General features: G+C 45.9%; 1 protein-coding gene and 1 pseudogene across 6 annotated transcripts in view; both read left to right on the top strand.

The window, feature by feature from the left end:
- pam (peptidylglycine alpha-amidating monooxygenase) overlaps window positions 1-21642 on the top strand; it is a 351236-nt gene that overhangs the window by 229734 nt on the left and 99860 nt on the right. For all 6 annotated transcript variants that reach the window (XM_038805182.1, XM_038805179.1, XM_038805184.1 and 3 more), the window contains 3 exons: window positions 8746-8826; window positions 11589-11665; window positions 16430-16533. In XM_038805182.1, coding sequence (XP_038661110.1) covers window positions 8746-8826; window positions 11589-11665; window positions 16430-16533 — 262 coding nt within the window. The remainder of the gene's footprint in view (window positions 1-8745; window positions 8827-11588; window positions 11666-16429; window positions 16534-21642) is intronic.
- On the top strand, window positions 13967-15801 carry LOC119970535 (annotated as a pseudogene).

Raw genomic sequence — 21642 nt, 5'->3', positions numbered from 1 at the left:
TTAACCAACCCAATGAATTTGATGGCAGATGATCATAGCATTGATGTTTGTCAGAGGATGCTGATGTCGGTGGCTCTGTCTTCCCACTTAATATATAAGGTCTTCCACAGGCAGCGTTGATGGTATTACTCCAGTGCTTTGAGGTGCCTCCTATATATTGTACATGTTTCAGCCCTGTTCAGTAAGGAAGGGATCGCAACCATATGGTAGACCATGAGCTTGGTTTCAGTTTTGATACAGTGATTTTCAAAAATTCGCTTCCTCAGGTTGCCAAAGGCTGTACCAGCAGATTTCCGGAGATGTTGGATTTCTTTGTCAATGTTAGGTTTTTGTTAAAGGTAAAGATAAGGCTTTTTTAGGATTAGCACTGCTGCCTCACAGCGCCAGGGACCTGGGTTTAATTCCTGCCTCGGGTGGCTGTCTATGTGGAGTTTGAACTTTCTCCCCTTGTCTGCGTGGGTTTCCTCCGGGTGCTCCGGTTTCCTTCCACAGTCCAAAGATGTGCAGGTTAAGTGAATTGGCAGCTAAATTGCCCCTTAGTGTCCAAAACATTAGGTCGGGTACTGGGTTATGAGGATAGAGTGGGGAGGTGGGTATGGACCTAGGTAGGGTGCTCTTTCAAAGGGTCTGTGCAGACTTGAAGGGCTGAATTGCCTCCTGCACTGTAGGGATTCTATGATTCTCCAATTTCCAAGGTACTAGAAGTGTTCTACATTTCCCAGGCACTAATCATGTATTCTAATCAGTTGGGCTGTGGTTTGTGCATTTGGAGCTTGATGGAGGACTTTGGCCTTCTGCATGTTGAATGTAAATCCCATCTCCTCGTATGCCTCAGTAAATGGAGATCCATTTCCGTCACAGCACTTCAGAATCATCAGCGTGTGTGGTTTCAATGACTGAGGTCGGGGTGATTTTCTTTGATTGGAGTTGACTGAAATTAAATAGTTTACCCTGCATTCGCTAAATAAGCTGCATTCCAGCAAGGAGCTTGTCTCTAATCAGATAGAGCGTGCCAGCAAGGAAGGTTCAAAAAAACAGTTGGAGTTCTTTGATTTACTCCTGACCTAACCTCAAAACGGTCTGTAATGTTGAGGATCACTGTTCGCATATCATGAAGCTGGCAAAGGATGATAATAAAATTTGGAGGACATTTCATAGTGCTTCACAATTTACAGAGTCAACGGTCTTTGTCAAGTCAAAGAACACGATGTAGAAAATTTGATGTTGTTCGTGACATTTTTCTTGTAGTTGGCCAGCTGTAAACATCATGTTGGCTGTGCCCCTTGATAGCCAACACCCACAATGAGATTCAGGGTGCAGCTCTTCAAGTATAGGTCGATTCAGAAGGTTCTTGTAATCTTTCCTGCAATAGAAAGCTGAGAGATACCCCTTTAAATTCCACAGTTGGATTTGTCTCCTTCTTTCCAAACCATGATGTGGAGGGCCCTTCATAACCATGTCATCCTTAAAATCATTCCGGACTTCCTCTTCATTCCAAATTTGTAGGATAAGGACATGGAGCTGTAATATTAATTCCTCTTTTCCATGCTTAAAGATTTCAGTGGGTTTCCATCACCGGGGGGGGGGGGGGGGGGCGTGATCGGCGTGAATGCTGACCTGACGCCGGCTACCGTATTCTCTGGCGCCATTTTTTGGGTGGGGACGGGATTTCCGCCACGCCGGTCGGGGGCCACTGGCAGTGGCCGGGCCCCGATGGGCTGAGCGGCCGTCCGTTTTTGGCCAGTCCCGTTGGCGTGGGTTACGCATGGCAGGACCTGGCATGTAAGTCGGCGGGGGTGGTCCTCGGGAGGGGGGGGGGGATCCAATCCCGGGGGGGGACCCCCATGGTGGCCTGGCCCGCGATCGGGGCCCACCAATCTGTGGGCGGGCACTTCTTCCTTCTGTGCCGGGCCCCTGCAGGGCTCCGCCACGGCCGGCATGCACATGCGCCAAAATATGAAGGCCGGTCTGCAAATGCGTGGAATCACGTTGGAGGTTCCGCGCATGCCCGAGATCACAATGGCCGTTCCACATATGCGCAAACTCGCGCAGTCCCTTCGGCGCCGGCTGGAGTGGCACCAACCCCTCTGCCGTCCACCTCGCCCCATAGACAGGTGAGAACTCCACCTTCAGGGCCCATTGATGCCGGAGTCATTGGCACCGGTTTTAGCGCTGGCGTGGGGACTTAGTCCCCGAAAGGGAGAATCATGCTGAAAGTATTGCAGTTGTGAGCATCAGTTCATTCATATCCTGATCATTTCATCAAATCAACCCTGATGTTTCCTGACAGAAAATCCAAGTGTCTCTTTGCAGGCATTAATGATATTGGCCTCAAGGATACCCCAAGCACTGTGGACACTCTTCTACTCTTGATTGAAGGTTGACAGTTTTCCCCTAAGGCATTGTTGGAATTAGCCTCTTTGGATTGGAACCATCATGCAGGAACCAGTTTGATGGACATAATTGAACAATTAAATTGATGAGTGGCCCAGTAGTCATCAGCCTCTATCATTATTCTGGTGAATATGGATACCTTTGTGGTTCCGGGCACTCTGATGACATAATTGTTCAGGTGTCAGTGTTGGGACTGTGGATGTTACCATGACATTTTCTACTTATTCTTCTGTCGGGATGTGGTCTGTAACACATTGAAAAAATGAAATGAAAATCGCTTATTGTCACAAGTAGGCTTCAAATGAAGTTACTGTGAAAAACCCCTAGTCGCCACATTCCGGCGCCTGTTCACGGAGGCTGTTACGGGAACATTGATGTCACATAGTGATATAAACAGATGCCAAGGACTCCATATATGACAAGCTCCTGATCATTAATAGGCATAGTTTGGGCTCAGAAAATAGCAGCATTTAAATGACACAAAAATAAGGATTATGGTTAATTGATGAGGGTTACATGCAACTTGTGAAGGACATGGACAGGACAATGGATTGGCAGATATTTGACTGATTAAGTTTAATGTGGAGAGTTGTAAAAAGGTAATGTGGGAGAAAGAGTAAGAAACAAACCTGTACACTAAAAAATAAAACTTCAAAGTAAAGGGCAGCACGGTAGCATTGTGGATAGCATAATTGCTTCACAGCTCCAGGGCCGGCTCAAGGCACCGGCAACTCGGGCAGTCACCCGGGGCGCCATGTGCTAGGGGGCGCCAGACTCGGGTCCCGCGCATGCGCAGTTGGGCCGGTGCCAACCAGCGCATGCGCGGTGGCCGCCCTCCCCCGCTGTGGCCGCCCTCCCCCAGGGCGGCCCCCTCCCGGTCCGCCCCCCCCCCCCCTCAGTCTGCCCCCCCCCGCCCCCCCCCCCTCGGGTCCACCCCCCCGCCCTCCCCTCGGGTCCGCCCCCCCCAGCCCTCCCCTCGGGTCCGCCCCCCCCGCCCTCCCCTCGGGTCCGCCCTCCCCTCGGGTCCGCCCACCCCCCCCCCCCCCCACCCTCCCCTCGGGTCCGCCCCCCCCGCCCTCCCCTCGGGTCCGCCCTCCCCTCGGGTCCGCCCCCCCCCCCCCCCCACCCTCCCCTCGGGTCCCCCCCCCCCCCCCCCCCCCGCGGGTCTGCCCCGGCCCCGCCCCCCCCAGCCCCCCCCCCCCCCCCCCCCCCCCCCCCAAGGGCTTGCCCGGGGCGCCAGCAACCCTAGGGCCGGCGCTGCACTCCAGGATCCCAGGTTCGATTCCGGCTTGGGTCACTGTCTGTGTGGAGTCTGCATATCCTCCCCGTCTGTGCGTGGGTTTCCTCCGGGTGCTCCGGTTTCCTCCCACAATCCAAAGATGTGCAGGTTAGGTTGATTGGCCATGATAAATTGCCCATAGTGTCCAAAATTGCCCTTAGTGTTGGGTGGGGTTACTGGGTTATGGGGATAGGGTGGAGGTGTTGACCTTGGGTGGGGTGCTCTTTCCAGGAGCCGGTGAGGACTCGATGGGCCGAATGGCCTCCTTCTGCACTGTAAATTCTATGAAACAGCAGAGAGACTTAGTGGTTCAGACACAGAACTTACAAAGTTGGAGCCAAAGAGAAAATCCTGGAAAATCTCAGCAGGTCTGGCAGCATCTGTAGGGAGAGAAAAGAGCTAATGTTTTGAGTCCAGATGGCCCTTTGTCAAAGCTAAAAGACAGAGAAAGTGGGAAATATTTATACTGTGGAGTGAGAGAATGAAAGATGAGTCATAGCCACAGAAACCGAGGGAAAGAGTGCTAATGGCAGTCCCCAGAGTGAACAAAAGGCTTGAAAGGCCAAACAGAATAGAAACTTGCATCAGAGGGTAAACTGTGACAGATATAGATGTTGGGGGAGGGGAAGGGGGAAGTAAAGGGGAGAAAAGATAAGGAAAGGGGGATAAGATAGGGTGGATAAATATATATAAAGGAAGACGAGAAAGAACGTTTTATTAACGTGCCCTCCAACTTTGTAAACCATGTTAATAAAACTAAAGTCTTAGGTTTAATAAATAGAGTCGTAAGTATAAATGGAATGAAGTGTTGCTAGATCTATAGATCTTATTGTTTGAGTGGAGATCAGCATATTGTGATCACCCAGTGCATTTTATGGTCACTGAATTAGCTTCGAGGGACAGTTAGTTTTATTATGTAATTTAAGCTGGTTTGGCAGCCAGTTGTATATAACAGGATTACAAAAAAGATCAGAAGTTAATAATTAATAAGTCACTTTTTGGTGATGTTGGTTGAAGGAAGAATGGTGTCAGAGAAACCAGAGAAACTCAATGCTCTTGTGTTGTAGGATATTTTATGTCCATCTGTAAATAGACGAGGCTTTGGTTTATTATCTTATGAGACAGTACTTTATCTTCCCATTGCTTAGTGGGGCAGCACGGTAGCATGGTGGTTAGCATAAATGCTTCACAGCTCCAGGGTCCCAGGTTCGATTCCTGGCTGGGTCACTGTCTGTGCGGAGTCTGCACGTCCTCCCCGTGTGTGCGTGGGTTTCCTCCGGGTGCTCCGGTTTCCTCCCACAGTCCAAAGATGTGCGGGTTAGGTGGATTGGCCATGCTAAATTGCCCGTAGTGTCCTAAAAAAAAGTAAGGTTGGGGGGGGGGGGGGGTTTGTTGGGTTACGGGTATAGGGTGGATACGTGGGTTTGAGTAGGGTGATCATTGCTCGGCACAACATCGAGGGCCGAAGGGCCTGTTCTGTGCTGTCCTGTTCTATGTTCTCTATGTACTTAAATGCCAGCCAAAATTAAATGCTCAGGTTCAAAATGATGGACAATGTCGATTGTCTCCTTTCCTCTTCCTTAGCTGGTCACCACAGAGCCGTTGGCAAGGGTTGTTATCTTTTTTTTATATAGATTTAGAGTACCCAATTCATTTTCTCCAATTAAGGGGCAATTTAGCGTGGCCAATCCACCTACCCTGCACATCTTTGGGTTGTGGGGGCACAACCCACGCAAACATGGGGAGAATGTGCGAATTCCACATGAACAGTGACCCAGAGCCAGGATCGAACCTGGTATCGAACGCCGTGAGGCAGCAATGCTAACCACTGCGTCACCACAAAGGTTGTATCTTAATGATAGTGTGGTGGTGCAATGTACAACATGAATCTGGATGTGCTATGCTAATTATGGCAGAAGCCGTATCCTCCAGAGCGGGCCAGGCAACTTATCCATTATGTAAACATCCATTGGTCTTCACAATCGCATTTCTTACAACAGAGTGGCTTTCGTTATATTCATGTTGCCCATGTGTGCATACCCCTATTCATCCAGTACCCGCTCCAGTTTATTGTGCTGGCTCAGTTGTCAATGGTACAGCAGATTTTTGCAATATAAAGGCATGATATCGGGCATTGGCTTGTATGAATACTGTTTTTCTCTCACACTACTCGTTTGCAGAGGGAGCGAAATCCCTTCTCATTGCAGTATGTCTTAGACTTGACATGTGGCTACCGCAAAGCAATGTGTGTGCAGTCAGTGGCATTCTGCACCATGGGGAAGCCTGCAATCCTTGCGGAGCTGCCTGCTTACTCCCCACGATTCTCTCTGGCAAGAGATAATGAAATGTATCCAACTCTCTTGACATGCAGATGCGGTAACCTGGCTTATGCAATAGTGGATGGTGTGTTGAGATATGTTGCAAATGTCACCGGCTCCAGAACTCAAACCTTTGCCGTGATGGTCACCATCATAGCATTCCTATATATTGTACAACTCTTCTGAAAATATTAATATTTCAAGATGTTTTTATCTTTAGGAATTATTTTGACACAATTATATTTCCCTGCTTTTACTCAACATGCAGCATTTGGAATATTATGTATAGGATTGGATTGAGGATTGTTTGTGCATGAAATTGTGTGCATAATTTTCAAACTTTCATTTGTATTTAAAGTGTGTAGAAAATTTCTCTAATCTGTGTACCCTTACCCCAACCCACAGGTTCACGCTAGCCATGTTGACAGGCAACCGCCTCTGCTAACAGCATTCATACCCTAAGTGATGCAGATTGCTTCCCGTAATAGCATCACTGAAATTAGGAACTTGCACCCCACTGCTGTTTGAAACATACTGCATTATTCAAATGCCTTCCAATTATTAGATGCAATGCAAACCTAAAGCCGAAGCACTATGTTGACAGTAAGATACTGGTAGTGCACTTAGTTTATCCACAAGGCCAATCATTTCCACTCAGTGGGGAACATTTACACAATCATGAAATGTGATCCTCCAAAGAGTAACCTTTATATCACAATATTGGTAATGAGAGACAGATAGTGTCCACTGCAAACAGCAGAGTAAATTCAATTTGACTCTTTAGCTCCTCTACAGTGGTTCTGGAAATAAGTTGATTATTTTCATATTGGGCATGATCGAACGGCCTCATCGCGCCCGACCCGGTGACGTGCGAGGCCTTTAAAACCCCTTTAAATTATGCAAGAGCCCTCTCATAAGATTTGCAATACTTGGAACGTTTAGCACTGGTTCACACAAACGTGGACCAAGGCAACTGCACCGGGGATGGGGGTTCTCCCAGACCATCGGAGATCCCCCAGGTGATCGTGCTCGGGGCAGGGTTTACCAGGCACTCCTGCTGCAATGTGGCACCTTAGTGCCAGGCTGGCAGTGCCCATGTGCCAGGTTGCCCACGCCAGGGATCAGATCCGTATGAGGTGGAGTGAGGAGGGGCTCAAGGATCCCCTAAAAAGTAAGTTGGGATTTTGTGGGGGTCCGGAGGCATCCATTGTTTGCTTTGAGCCACATACATTTTTCTTTTAACTTTGAAATTAAATATTTTTAACATGTATCTATAGAAAATTATAAAGCTACAGAAAAACCAAATCATTGATATCTATAAACAGATCAAATAAAAACAAAATACCATAGATGCTGAAAGTCTGCAATAGAAGAAAATGCTGAAAATCTCTGCTGGGCTGGCAGGATCTGTGGAGAGAGAAGCAAAGTTGGTGGGGCTGTCAGCCTAAATGGCAACGCAGACCCAAAATCTCATAGGAGTCGGGCAATGAGTTTTTGACCACGAGTTTTCGTTTAATGGTTTTCCACACCCTCACCCATGACATAACCAGGTCGGGAGCATTTCAGCATGTAAAATGAATGCAGTTTTATGAAGACTTTTAAGATTTTTTGGAAAGCAGAATTAAATACACTGTCACACTATCAAGAATCAGATTCCAATTGTTAAGCTCTTCCAAAAAGAGGGAACATCAGATTTTAAATGCCTTTGCAAAAAATAATCGCAATGTATAATCTTTCAGTAAATCAAGATTACTTATGCATGAATTCTGGTGTTGGGTATGAAACAAGGGTTAAGGTACAATGGCCCCTAATGAGCTTCAATTGCATGTTGAACAGTATGCCATGCTGTTGTGTCCTCGTAAGCGACTTAATGCTTATTTGTTGTCAGAATAGTGCAATAATGCCCAGAGATACTGTAAATCTGAAATTAGAACAATGCAGAAGCAGGCCATTCGGCCCAACGAGTCTGCACCGACCCACTTAAGCCGTCACTTCCACCCTATTCCCGTAACCCAGTAACCCATCCTACCCTTTTTGGTCACTAAGGGCAATTTAACATGGCCAATCTATCTAACCTGCACATCTTTTGACTGTGGGAGGAAACCGAAGCACCCGGAAGAAACCCACGCAGACACGGGGAGAACGGGAAGACTCCACACAGACAGTGACCCAGCAAGGAATCGAACCTGGGAAATTAAAACCTAAAATATGAGAAACACTCTGTGAAAAGAAGAAAAGTTAATGTTTCAGGTCAATGAACTGGAAGAAGTTTGAGGTTTCACAGTTTGTCAACACATATTCTACTTAATGAAACCTTGGACCTTGTTGGTTCATATTGCTTAGCTATTAGCTGCGTGTTCCCACTGACTCATCGGGGAACCCTGTTCTGTGTTTTAAAAGAATGAGGTGAATGTTGAGATATTTCCACTTCTGGGAGAAACCAAGATTTGGGGCCATAAATATGAGAGTGTAATAAATTCAATGGGGAATTCAAGAGACACTTCCATATATAAATAGTAGTATGAATTTGGAACTTGCTACCATACAAAGTAGATGATGTGAATAATATATGTGCATTGAAAAGGAAGCTTGTTAAATTGGGGAGAAAGGATTCAGAGGCTATATGGCGAGACGAAGTAGGGTGGTGGAGCCTTGTACAGCATAAATGTTGGCATTGACTAGATGAGCTGAATGGCCTATTTCGATGCTGCAATTTATATGTAAATTATTATTTGTAAATCTTCTTTCTTTCAGTTGTAAATGCAGATATTGGCTGTTTATATAAACAGACTACTATACATCCATTTGCCTTCAGAACACATACTCATCAATTGGGTAAGAACAATGTTATGTTATCTTGATTTTCTTTCTTGAAATGCACAAGAAAGCTTCTCTGTAAGAATCCCAAAACTTTGGCCTTATGAATTATAAAAAGCGTTGTTGGTTTTCTAAGTTGTTCTTCGTAGTATTTTTATTATGTGGCGATGGAACATATGAAATATGAAAAAGTGACTAATCCATCAAGCCTATTTTCTCTACAAACACTATGATTTTACATTTCTAATTAAAGCAATCAGCTCAAGGAAGCAACAAACGAAATTGGTAAATTCAAAAGATAAGGCTCCAAGAGGATAACCTGAAGATATTAATCCAGTTTTATAACCCACACAATCCCAGCTTGTCACTGTTTTCCACAGATGACTCATCCGCATTGCAAATAGCACATAAATCATGTTTCTTTGGAGAATTTAGTCATCCGTGTTTATCATTAATTTTAATCTTTCCTTGTTAAACAATGCTCATCCAGCATCATATTATTTTCGCAACTGATTTTAACTACTCCTGTCTTGGAGGTGATTAAAGTAGCAATTTCTGAACTTTAATGCTGAATTTCAGTAGACTAATCCTGCCTTCACCAAGTTTATAGATGGCATAGATATGCAAGCTGGACTGGATACTGCAGCAATTAATTGATTACAAAAATTCTGCAAAATAAACCATAATACCTTTTTAAGATGTCAGTTATAACATCTTGGGCTGGATTCTCCGCCACGCCATTTTTTTTGCCCCGTCCCGCCGGCGGGATTCTCCGTTATGCCGGCCGGTCAATAGGGTTTCCCATTGTGGGGCAACCCCATGCCGTTGGGGAAACCCCCGGGCGCCGGCAAAACGGAGAATCCCATCAGCAGAGAATCCCGCCCCTTATATTTATTACAGCTGTAAATTATTTTATGGTGCGTGATCATATAAACTTATGATATTAAGCCACTTTTCTAATATTACCAGAAATATCATTCCCCATCTTGTTTGTGTGGAACATGAGGGAATTTGGAAAATAGAGAAATAGAATTGATTGGATTGGAAATTTCTCTGTTATAACAGCCTGAGGAGCTGGGGTATGTAAAACTGAGGTAATGTAGCACCATGACTGATTGATGGGTGTTGTAACAGCATTACACGTTTCCCATAGAATCCCCACAGTGCAGAAGGAAGCCACTCAGCCCATTAAGTCTACACCAACCCTCCAAAACACCAAGGGCTCCGGCGGCCGGCACTAGTTGGTGCATGCGCAGGGGCGCCAGCGTGTGCTGGCGTCATGCCAGCGCATGTGCGGGGGGGCTCATCTCCGAGTCGACCATGGCGGAGGGCCACAGTGGCCGATGCGGAAGAATAGAGTGCCCCCATGCATGGCACAGGCCCGCCCGCAGGTGGGGCCCGATCGCAGGTCAGGCCACCGTGGGGGCGCCTCCCGGGGCCAGATCTCTCCCCCCCCCCCCCCCCCCCCCCCCCCCTTCCGAAGACCCCGGAGGCCGCCCGCGCAGCCCGGTCCCGCCGGTAAGTACCTACTCTAAGTTATGCCGGCGGGACCGGCCGAAAATGGGCGGCCACTCGACCCACCACGGGCCAGAGAATCGCCCGGGGGGGGGGGCTACCAGCGGCCACCGACCGGCGCGGCGCGATTCCTGCCCCCACCAAATCCCCGGCGCCAGAGAATTTGACAGTCGGCAGGGACGGGATTCACGCCGCATCCCGGCGAATCTCCGACCAGATATAGGGCTGGAGAATCCCGCCCTATAACTTCGGATGGTGTAAAGAGTTAGAGGAAAAGAATCACTTCTAACTCCAGAGTTAGTACTTAAAAAATCCAAGAACCAGCCTCAAACGGGACACCACCACACACGACCCCCCCTCCAGGGGACTCCCGACCCGAACTGATCTCCAACTCGAACATCACTCTTCCTTCACAGACTGCGCTCCCCCGCCCCCGAGTTGACTAAACCACCTACCTTTAAATTGTCCCTTTAAACACTTCTTTATGACAGCTAGTGTCTTAAAAAGGGGACGCTTCTTACTACTCTGCTCCCCAGTTCTTCCACCCTGATACAGCCAGGGGCGCATTTCACTGATGCTGTCTCACCCAGCCTAAGTGAGGAAGGTTGGGCGAGACAGAAGTTTTGGAATCAGTCCATTGAGAGCGGCAATCCGTGGGAGGTTGCCACTCCGAGGAAGTTACGGGCCATTGGAACTATAGAGAATGAAAACATTAATAATTAATATGAAACAAATAAGTAGAGCAGTATCTAATTTCCCTGGTGAAAGTTGGTATTTTTTAAATTTTAATATTGTACATCCATAATCTGGCACTGCAAGTATTGCTGTTGAGGAAGCATACTCAAATATTATGTTTTAAATTAACTATGGTGAAATGCACATTCTTCACACTGATAATGACCAAAGAATTTAAACATCATAGGAGCTCGTTGTGATGTCTTTAATACTCAGCATAATCCAGGTAATCGTTATCCTCACCGTTGATATCAATGGATGTTTGAAATGAGCATGAATCCATGTTCAGATTTACAGCTAGTTTCTGGAAATAGAATTTAATTTTAATCAATACTTGTCAGAGAAAGTAATGTGCTTGTGTGATACAATTATTTTTGTCTCATCTGACTGCACATGTTTACCAGACATACAATTTGTAATTCACTGCCCTTGAGTCATAGTTTTGTGATACCCCTTTAAGGTACAATTAATGTTGAATTGTTATGTTATGCCAATAACTGTGCGTTCAATGTTGATTTCTGTACTTTTAGGTCAGGTGGTTAGTGGATACAGAATAAGGGATGGAATATGGACGTTAATAGGCCGACAGAGTCCACAACTACCGCAGGTTTGTTTGTTCCTTAACTCATACAATCTGCAAATATTGGCTGAATTCTCGCTTGAGTAAGATTTTTTGCAGTGTATCCCATCCTTAAATTTCACATTTCTTGTCCTGTAAGTTGGTGAAAATGTGAAATGATGCTGCGACGGTGGCAACAGGACAACTGAGAAGTTAGTGAACAGCAGGCTGCCAGTCTACTCCCTTAACCAATGACGTTTAAGGATTGAGACAGAAAGCAAGAAATAACGAAGAATGAGGAGGGTAAATTAGACTCGTGTTAGGTACATGTCAAGTAGAATAGTACATTCAAGAACCAACTAGGGAAAAGGCTATTTAGGTCTAGTACTGTTCAGTGAAAAGAAGCTAATTAACCTCGTTGTACAGGAGCCTTTAGGAATGAGTTACCATAATATGTTAGAATTTGAGCCCGCATTCATCGTGAGCACAAACGGCGAGATCTCGTTTTCCAATTTTCTCCACCCCTTGCCAGTGATGTCACGTTCTGGGCAAAACTTCATTTTAGTGCATTTTAATAAACTATAATATCATTAAAGGGCTTCCTTGCTACATGTTCTCCCCACAGTTAGAATGCCCCATGTCACATCGGTGAGGTTTTCAACAGGTATCGAGGGTAACCTGCCGGAGACTGGGGTTGGGGGGGGGACATGCACCGGCTGGCATGCTGACACTGTCCCTTGTGGGAGGGGTAATATTTATTTTCATCCAGATCGGGGTGCTAAATTATGTAGTTCAATCAGAAGCTAGGATCTAAACAACAGAAAATATGACGGTATTGGGAAACAATGTTAAAAGGATTGATTGTGAACAGGCAAATGGCTGTCATTTAAAGAACTAATACAGAATTTACAACAAAAATACATTCCTTTAATGCACAAAATTCCAGCGAGGAACATGTTCCAACCATGATTAACAAAATAAATCAAGGATTATGTTGGAAGAGGTATGTAACGTTGCCAAAAATAAAGGTATGCTTGAGGAATGAGGGCATTTCAGAACTCCGACAAGGAAATCCAAGAAAACTTCTATAGATGCGTAAAAAGAAAAAGATTAACAAAAACAGATGTGGATTCACTAGAGTTGTGAGGACTTATAATTGGGCATAAGGAAATAGTAAAGAGATTCAACAAATACTCTGGGCGAGTTTCTCTGTCCCGCTGCACCAGATTTCTAGTGCGGCACACCATCCGGATTCTTCGTTTCGCTGGCTGGCCATTGGGGTTCCCCGTTGTGGGGCAGCCCCTCGCCATCGGGAAACCCCCGGGCTGCTGGCAAAACGGAGCATCCCAACAGTGGAGAATCCAGCTTTGTGTGTCCACCTTCACAGAGGAAAATATAAAAAACCTCTCAGATAATAGAGAATCAAGGGTCTTGTGTAAATGAGGAACTGCACGATATTAATATTAGTTTTTTTAAAAATTACTGAAGAGTGTGGAAAGAGTTGGTTGTAGATAGATGCATTGGGGGCAATTTTCTAAAATTCAATAGACTCTGACAGATTGGAAGGTGGCAAATCTAACCCCACTATTTAAGAAATGAAGCGGTAGTATGGTGGCGCAGTGGTTAGCGCTGCTGTCTCACGGTGCCGAGGTCCAAGTTCAATCCCGGCTCTCGGTCACTGTCCGTGTGGAATTTGCACACCCGTGTTTGCGTGGGTTTCGCCTCCACAACCCAAAGATGTCCAGATTAGGTGGATTGGCCAAGAAAAATTGCCCCTTAATTGGAAAAAATGAATTGGGCACTCTAAATATTAAAAACAAAATTAAGAAATGAAGGAAAGAGAAAATGGGGAACTACAGACCCGTTAGCCTAACATCAGTCACAGAGAACATTCTAGAATCTATGATAAAGGTTGTGATACTGGATACTTGGGAAATGACGGCAGAGTCCACAAGGATTTATGAAGGGGAAATCATGGTTAACTAGTTGGTGGGAGTTTTTTGAGGATGTAACTAGCAGAATAGATAAGGGAAAACCAGTTGATGTGGGATATTTAGATTTTCAGAAAGCTTTTGGTAAGGTCCCCACACAAGGGATTCGTAAAAAAATTAAATGCATGGGATTGGGGGAATATACTGACACGTATTGGGAACAGGTTACAGACCAAGAACAAACTAATAAATGGGCCATTTTCAGGTTGGCATGCTGTGACTAGTGGGGTACTGCAAGGATCAGTGTTTGGACGCAGCTTTTCAAAACCTGTATCAATGATTTGGATGTAGATTAAATGTGATATTTGCAGTTGACTCAAAATTAGGTGAAAATGTGAGTTGTAAGGAGGATGCAAAGATGATTCAAGGGGATTTGAAGAAGAAAAGCAAGTGGGCAGAAATTTGGCAAATGGAACACAATGTGGAGAAATGTAAAGTTACCACTTTGGTAGGAAAAACAGTAATACAGAGTATTTTATAAATGGTGAGAGGCGCAAGTGTTGGACAAAGGGACTTGGGTGTTTCTGTTCGTGAGTCAGTGAAGGCTAATATGCAGGCACAGCAAACAATTAAAAAGATAAATAGCATGTTGGCCTTTATTGCAAGAGAATTTGAATATAGGAGTAAAGATGTCTTACTGTAATTATATAGAGCTTTGTTGAGACCACATCTGGAGTATTGTGAGCAGTTTTAATCTCCATACTGAAGGTAATATATATTTGCCATAGAGGGAGTGCAATGAAGGTTCACCAAAGTAATTCCTGCGATGGAGGGATTTGGGAAAAGATTGAATAGACTGTGCCTCTGGAGTTTAGAAGAATGAGAGGTGATCTCATTCAAACATACAAAATTGTTACAGGGCCGACAGGATAGATAGAGGAAGGATGTTTCCCCTGGCTTGGGGAGGGGCCAGCACCAGGGGACATACTCGGAATGAGGGGCACGTCATTTGAGACTAAGATTAGGAGTAATGGGCAGGGGAATTGTCGTGGGGCAGCATGAATCCCGCCCCGCCACTCCGACGCCGGCTGCCGAATTCTCCGGCGCCGGTTTTTTGGCGAGGGCAAGGATCGCGCCGGTCGGGGGCCGTTGGCATTGCTCCCTCCCCCCTGGCGATTCTCCGGTCCCCAATGGGCCGAGTGGCCGCCCGTTTTTGGCCAGTCCCGCCGGCGTGGATTGGACCAGGTCCGTACCGGCAGGACCTGGCTCTGAGGACGGCCTTTTGAGTCCTCTGGGTGGGGGATGGGGGGGCACCCACTGTAGCCTGGCCAGTGATCGGGTCCCACTGATCTGCGGGCGGGTCTGTGCCGTGGGAGCACTCTTTCCCTCTGCGCCAGCCTGTGTAAAGCTACGCCATGGCCGGCGTGGAGAAGAAACCCCCTGCGCATGCGCAGGAATCACGGGAGTGGTTCTGGGAACACGCTGGCGCTCATGCGCAGGGGGTTTCTTCTCCGCGCCGGCAATGGCGGAGCTTTACACAGGCCGGCGCAGAGGGAAAGAGTTCTGGGAAGACCGTTAGCGAGCTGAAGGGCGTTCTGAAAGAGACCTTGGAAAAGAGAGGTGTGCTGGGCCAACTTAAAGCCCGTATTCGAGCAGAGGTTTTTAGTGCCCTTGACGATCAGAGTGAACCACGACCACCACTCTCCCATGAAAATCTCCTTATTAATGAACTTATTCGTGAATATCTTGAGTTTAATAAATAGAAGTACGCTGCATCAATGCTGACAGCAGAAGATGGATAACCTGAGATACCCTTAGACAGACAGTTTCTAGTGAACGAGCTGAATGTAATTGAAGATTCAAGCACAAAAACTGTGCCTCTACTGTATGGAATCCTAGCTCACTTTGTAAATGAGAGCAAAGAAGATGGAGTTAAATCTCTGATTAAAGGTGCAACTATGCCTAATATAAAGAAAATGACCTTAAAGAAACCACACGATAAACGAAGCCCAGATGACTTGCCTGAATCTGGCAGATTAGCTGGGAGAAGCTTTGAAGATCACTTTGTTCCGCGAGGTGGACATTGATTACAGTTGACTATCCTTTACTCATGTTATGCATCACCTAGCAGTTTGGTTAGCTGGAAAGGTAACTGTTCCAGTAACATCCTGCAAAGTAATTTGAGGCTCTGGTTCCATGTTCAAATTTTATTTATCTTTTTAAAAACACTCTGGCGCTCCTGCGCATGCGCCAACTCGTGCCGGCCAGCGGAGCCCCTTCGGCGCTGGTTGGCGTGGCAGCAACCACTCCAGCGCCGGCCTAGCCCCCGAAGATGCAGAGGATTCTGCCCCTTCCGGGCGGTCCGGCGCCTGAGTGGTTCACGCCACTCTCTGCCGCCAGTACAGTCCGCCCCGCCGGGTACCGGAGAATCCCGGCCAATGTCTTCAATTTTGGTGGTGAATCTTTGGAATTCTCTGTCCCAGAGGGCTGTAGGACTTTGCCATTGAGAAGATTTCTACATATTAAAATCTTCCAAGGGATATGGGAATAATCCAGGAAAATTATGTTGAAGTAGGAGATCAGCATGATCAGATTGAATGGCGGAACAGGCTCTGAATGGGCAATAAAAATAACTGAAAGGAGCAGTGCAAATCTTTCAGCAAATTGTTGCAATTTGTGATGGATAGGGTATCTCTCCCTCACCATATGTTGCTGAACGATTTATATGTTAATAATGGCGAGTTGTTTTGGCAGCAAATTTTAGGCCATTGACTTTAAGTGCTATCCATTAACATTTTAAAAAATTAACCCTTGAAAATAATTGCCATGAAACTTTTTTTAAAAATTGTTTTGGGATTTTCTGTTTTTGTGTTCTTCTCAGGCTTTCTATCATACGGCCACCCCATTGGATATTAAATATGGTGATACCATTGCTGCTAGATGTGTTTTCACAGGAAAAGGAAGGACAACTGTCACACGGATAGGGTATGTCTCAAATTGACCCATTTAATTTCTGGAGTAGTATTATTTATTTCAGCATTGATTGTACATCTTGCTTCTGAAAATGTTGGCCCTTTAGTGATTTTACATGATGTTTAAGATCATCTGTCCCTCATTGGCTGATAAATTGTTTTATCAATATTATGCCATGGCTTATAATAGTTTACGTTGTCCAAATGACTGGAAAGTATATTATTAAATGGAAAGAAACTCTTTACAATGTCAGTAAACACAGATGCTTTGATCATTGACATAGATTAGTATTGAATTTCACATCTGTAAGCAGAGGGGGAACTCCAGACACTGTGTTATTCAACATAAAAACAATGGGCCGGTTTCTCTGTTCGCCGGATCCTTTACTTCGCCGGCAGCGCACTCACGCCAGCGGATTTCCCGGAGACATGGGGGTGCCCATAATAGGAGCCCCATTGGCCGGATGCCAGGATAGAGGATCCCACTGCCGACGGGAACAGGCCGCACCGGAAAATGGGTCTGGCGGGACGGAGAATCCAGCCCAATGGGGTTGAGTGGGCATGTGATTAAAAGCGAGAGGGAGGGAGGTTTAAAATCTTCCAAAATTACAATGGATGGCAGAGCCTGAAATATCGACTGAGAATGCTGGAAATATTCAGCAGGAGAGGCAGCAACTGTTTACGGAGAAGCAGCTGACAAAATGTCTTCAACCTGAAACATTAACTCTGTTTCTCTCTCCACAGATGCTGCCTGACCTACTGTGTATTTCCAGAAAATTCTGTTTTCATGATACAAAAAAAATATGAGCTGAAACAAAGTTTTTAATATATTAACTCTGGTGGTGGTTAGATACAGTTTGAGTTGCATTATAATTGCATCCACCTCCTGCGGCTATTGCCTAAGGCCTGCCCCGCTATTCTCCGCCCCCAACCAGCCAAAGTCCCGACGGCGTTTTTTTAATATGGTCCCAGCCGTTCGGGAAACTTGCGAAGCGGTTGCGCACTCAGCCCTCGGCTGCCATGACTCCGGTCCGATCGGAGGGCAGGGGGGGTCTCATACGGGACTGGGCGTTTATTGTGTGGGCGGTCCAGTTTGGGCGCGCAGCTGATTAGGGGCGCTATTTCCGTGGTCCAGGTCCACGGTCTGTGTCCGCCATGGAGCACGGCACGGCTGCTGGAGGTGCGGAGGGTCGTATTGGCAGCTGGAGCTGCGAGCTCCATGATGGCTCGCTGCTAGCCTCCTGCGGGGCTGTGAATCTGTGGCCTTTTGACTCCAGTTTTTCCGGCATAAAAGACCACAGTTTGCATGACGGTGTGGGGACATAATCCCTGAATCGGAGAATCCAGCCCCACATCTCTATTTGTGGCCCCTGTAGAAAGAGAAGAATAAGCGGAGGGTGGAATTCTCCCAACCAGCAGGTTTGCTGGTGAGCGGGCACAGAGAGTCTGGCGCGAGTCAATAAGTCAGAAACCCTGCTAGCGTAAAATAAAGCTGTAATTCTCCCCAAGGTGTGTTAAGGCGTGTTGCTCTTCCTCTGGCAGGTGGCGCAAACGCTATCTGCATTCATTTAAATCTCATGAATGCCCGTTAAACAGTTGGCCACCGGCATCCCGACAGGGCTTTCAATCCAGAGTCATGCCAGCATAAAATTACGTTGGCGTCAAACTGAATTACTAATGAGTGGCCTGCACAAGGTGGTCCTCAGTTTGCCAGAAACTTTGGGATGGGTGCAACAACTTTCTGCCATAGTGCTGTGCTGCTCCGAATGAAACCTCAAATGTTCTCATACTATACTCTGCCAAAATTTTCTCCACTCACTTAACATATCCATACAATTTTTTAGGATCTTTGTGTTCTTCTTGAAACTTGCTTTCCTATCTTTGTATCATCAGCAAATTTGGCTACCTTAAATTTGTGTGCCATCACTCCAGTCATTATAGATTGTAAATAGTTGAGTTTGCAAGAACCGATCCCCCTACGCTACTGCACTTGTTATAGTTTGTCTACCTGAAAATGACCAATTTTCCCTATTTCTTGTTAGCTTGTCAATCTCTATCCATGCTAATGGCAATCACAGAATTGTTATGGCACAGAAGGAGGCAGTTTGGCCCATCATGTCTGCACCAGCTCCCCAAATGAGCATTATGACTGAAGGCCATTCTCCTACCTTTCCTTGTACTCTTGCACATTGTTTCTAGTCAAATAAAAATCTAAATCCCCAGCATCGTGGCATCTTTTCTTGTGCCTTTTATGTGGTACTTTACTGAACGTATTTTGAAAATCCAAATACAATACATCTACTAGTTCCCCTTTATCCATCCTGCTTATCACATCCTCTAATAAATTTGTTGAACGCAGTTCCCCTTTCACAAAACCTTGTTAACTCTGCCTACTTGCATTATGATATTCTAAATACCCTGCTACTACCTTTCAAATAATAAATTGTTGCACTTTCCCAATGACAGATGTTAGGCTAACTGGTCTATAAGTTTCCTGCTTTCTGATTCCCTCCTTTCTTGAATAGAGGTGTTACATTTGTGGTTTTCCATTCCGTTGGGACTTTTCTGGAATCTATGGAATTATATATAGAACATGGAACATGCAGTGCAGAAGGAGGCCATTTGGCCCATCGAGTTTGCACCGACCCACTTAATCCTTCACTTCCACCCCACCCCCGGAACACAATAACCCCTCCTAAACTGTTTGGTCACTAAGGGCAATTTATCATGACCAATTCACCTAACCTGCACGTCTTTGGACTGTGGGAGGAAACTGGAGCACCTGAAGGAAACCCATGCAGACACGGGGAGAACGTGCAGACTCAGCACAGACAGTGACCTGGCAGGGAATCGAACCTGAGACCCTGGCGCTGTGAAGCCACAGTGCTATCTACTTGTGCTACAGTACTGCCCAAAATATGTGGGATCATTGAAAGATTTGCCCATTGTTTTCTAAAGTTTAATTATACTCTACAATTATTCTTAGTGACCTATTCCTTTTCCAGTGACCGTCATATAGAAACAACTGTTTTTGTACGAATATTTGAAGTTAAATATGTGATCGCCATAATTCAAATTTTTAGTTATGAAATTGTAACTCTACCATCTGTATCCTAATTTACTCCGAGCCCTGTTCACACTGTGCTTGCTGACCTTTTTCAGCTTTTAGTCCAAAATTGCACTATTTTAAAATTGTAATTCTCTTTTCAAATCCATCCATTGTGTAACCTCTCCCAATCTCTGCAGCTTCCTTGAGCCGTACGACCCTCAGATCTCTGTGCTTCTCCCATTCTGGCCTCTTGTACATCCACGATTTTCATTGCTGTACCATTGACGGCCTTCACCTGATCAGGCTTTAAACTCTGAACTTACCTTGCAAAATCTTTCCGTCTCTACCTTTGTTTACACCTCTGACTCTCCTCAAAACCAAATTTTTGATCATATATTCAAAGAACAAAGAAAAATACAGCACAGGAACAGGCTCTTCGGCCCTCCAAGCCTGTGCCGACCATGCTGCCCGACTAAACTACAATCTTCTACACTTCCTGGGTCCGTATCCCTCTATTCCCATCCTATTGTCAAGATGCCCCTTAAATGTCACTATCGTCCCTGCTTTCACCACCTCATCCGGCAGCGAGTTCCAGGCACCCACTACCCTCTGTGTAAAAAAACTTGCCTCGTACATCTACTCTAAACCTTACCCCTCGCACCTTAAACTTATGCCCCCTAGTAATTGACCCCTCTACCCCGGGGAATAGCCTCTGACTATCCACTCTGTCTATGCCCCTCATAATTTTGTAGACCTCTATCAGGTCGCCCCTCAACCTCCGTCGTTCCAGTGAGAACAAACCAAGTTTATTCAACCGCTCCTCATAGCTAATGCCCTCCGTACCAGGCAACATCCTGGTAAATCTCTTTGCACCCTCTCTAAAGCCTCGACATCCTTCTGGTAGTGTGGTGACCAGAATTGAACACTATACTCCAAGTGTGGGTTAACTAAGGTTCTATACAGCTGCAACATGACTTGTCAATTCTTATATTCAATGCCCCTGCCAATGAAGGCAAGCATGCCGTATGCCTTCTTGACTACCTTCTCCACCTGTGTTGCCCCTTTCAGTGACCTGTAGACCTGTACACCTAGATCTCTGACTTTCAATACTCTTGAGGGTTCTACCATTCACTGTATATTCCCTACCTGCATTAGACCTTCCAAAATGCATTACCTCACATTTGTCCAGATTAAACTCTATCTGCCATCTCTCCGCCCAAGTCTCCAAACGATCTAAATCCTGCTGTATCCTCTGACAGTCCTCATCGCTCTCCGCAATTCCACCAACCTTTGTGTCGTCTGCAAACTTACTAATCAGACCAGTTACATTTATATACTACGAACAGCAACGGTCCCAGCACTGATCCCTGCGGAACACCACCAGTCACAGCCCTCCAATTAGAAAAGCACCCTTCCATTGCTATTGTCTGCCTTCTATGACCTAGCCAGTTCTGTATCCACCTTGACAGTTCACCCCTGATCCCGTGTGACTTCACCTTTTGTACCAGTCTACCATGAGGGACCTTGTCAAAGGCCTTACTGAAGTCCATATAGACAACATCCACGGCCCTACCTGCATCAATCATCTTTGTGACCTCTTCGAAAAGCTCTATGAAGTTAGTGAGACACGACCGCCCCTTCACGAAACCATGCTGCCACTCACTAATATGTCCATTTGCTTCCAAATGGGAATAGATCCTGTCTCGAAGAATTCTCTCCAGTAATTTCCTTACCACTGACGTAAGGCTCACCGGCCTGTAGTTCCCTGGATTATCCTTGTTACCCTTCTTAAACACTGTCTCATTATTGCAGCTCAATGCCAAATTTAGTTTGAAATGCTTGTTCCTGTGAAGCACCTTTTGTAACATTTTACTCCACTAAAGATATTATTTAAATGCAACTTGTGTTTGCTTCTGTTTGGCTGTTTGCTGACCATGCCCATTCAGAATTTCTGGAAATATTTATCATAGAATTTACAGTGCAGAAGGAGGCCACTCGGCCCATCGAGTCTGCACCGGCCCTTGGAACGAGCACCCTACCCAAGGTCAACACCTCTACCCTATCCCAATAACC

The sequence above is a fragment of the Scyliorhinus canicula genome, chromosome 8 (assembly GCF_902713615.1).
Source record: "Scyliorhinus canicula chromosome 8, sScyCan1.1, whole genome shotgun sequence".
Classification (NCBI taxonomy): domain Eukaryota; kingdom Metazoa; phylum Chordata; class Chondrichthyes; order Carcharhiniformes; family Scyliorhinidae; genus Scyliorhinus; species Scyliorhinus canicula.
Note: the sequence above shows the minus strand (reverse complement) of the source record. Positions and strands in the feature narration are given on the sequence as shown.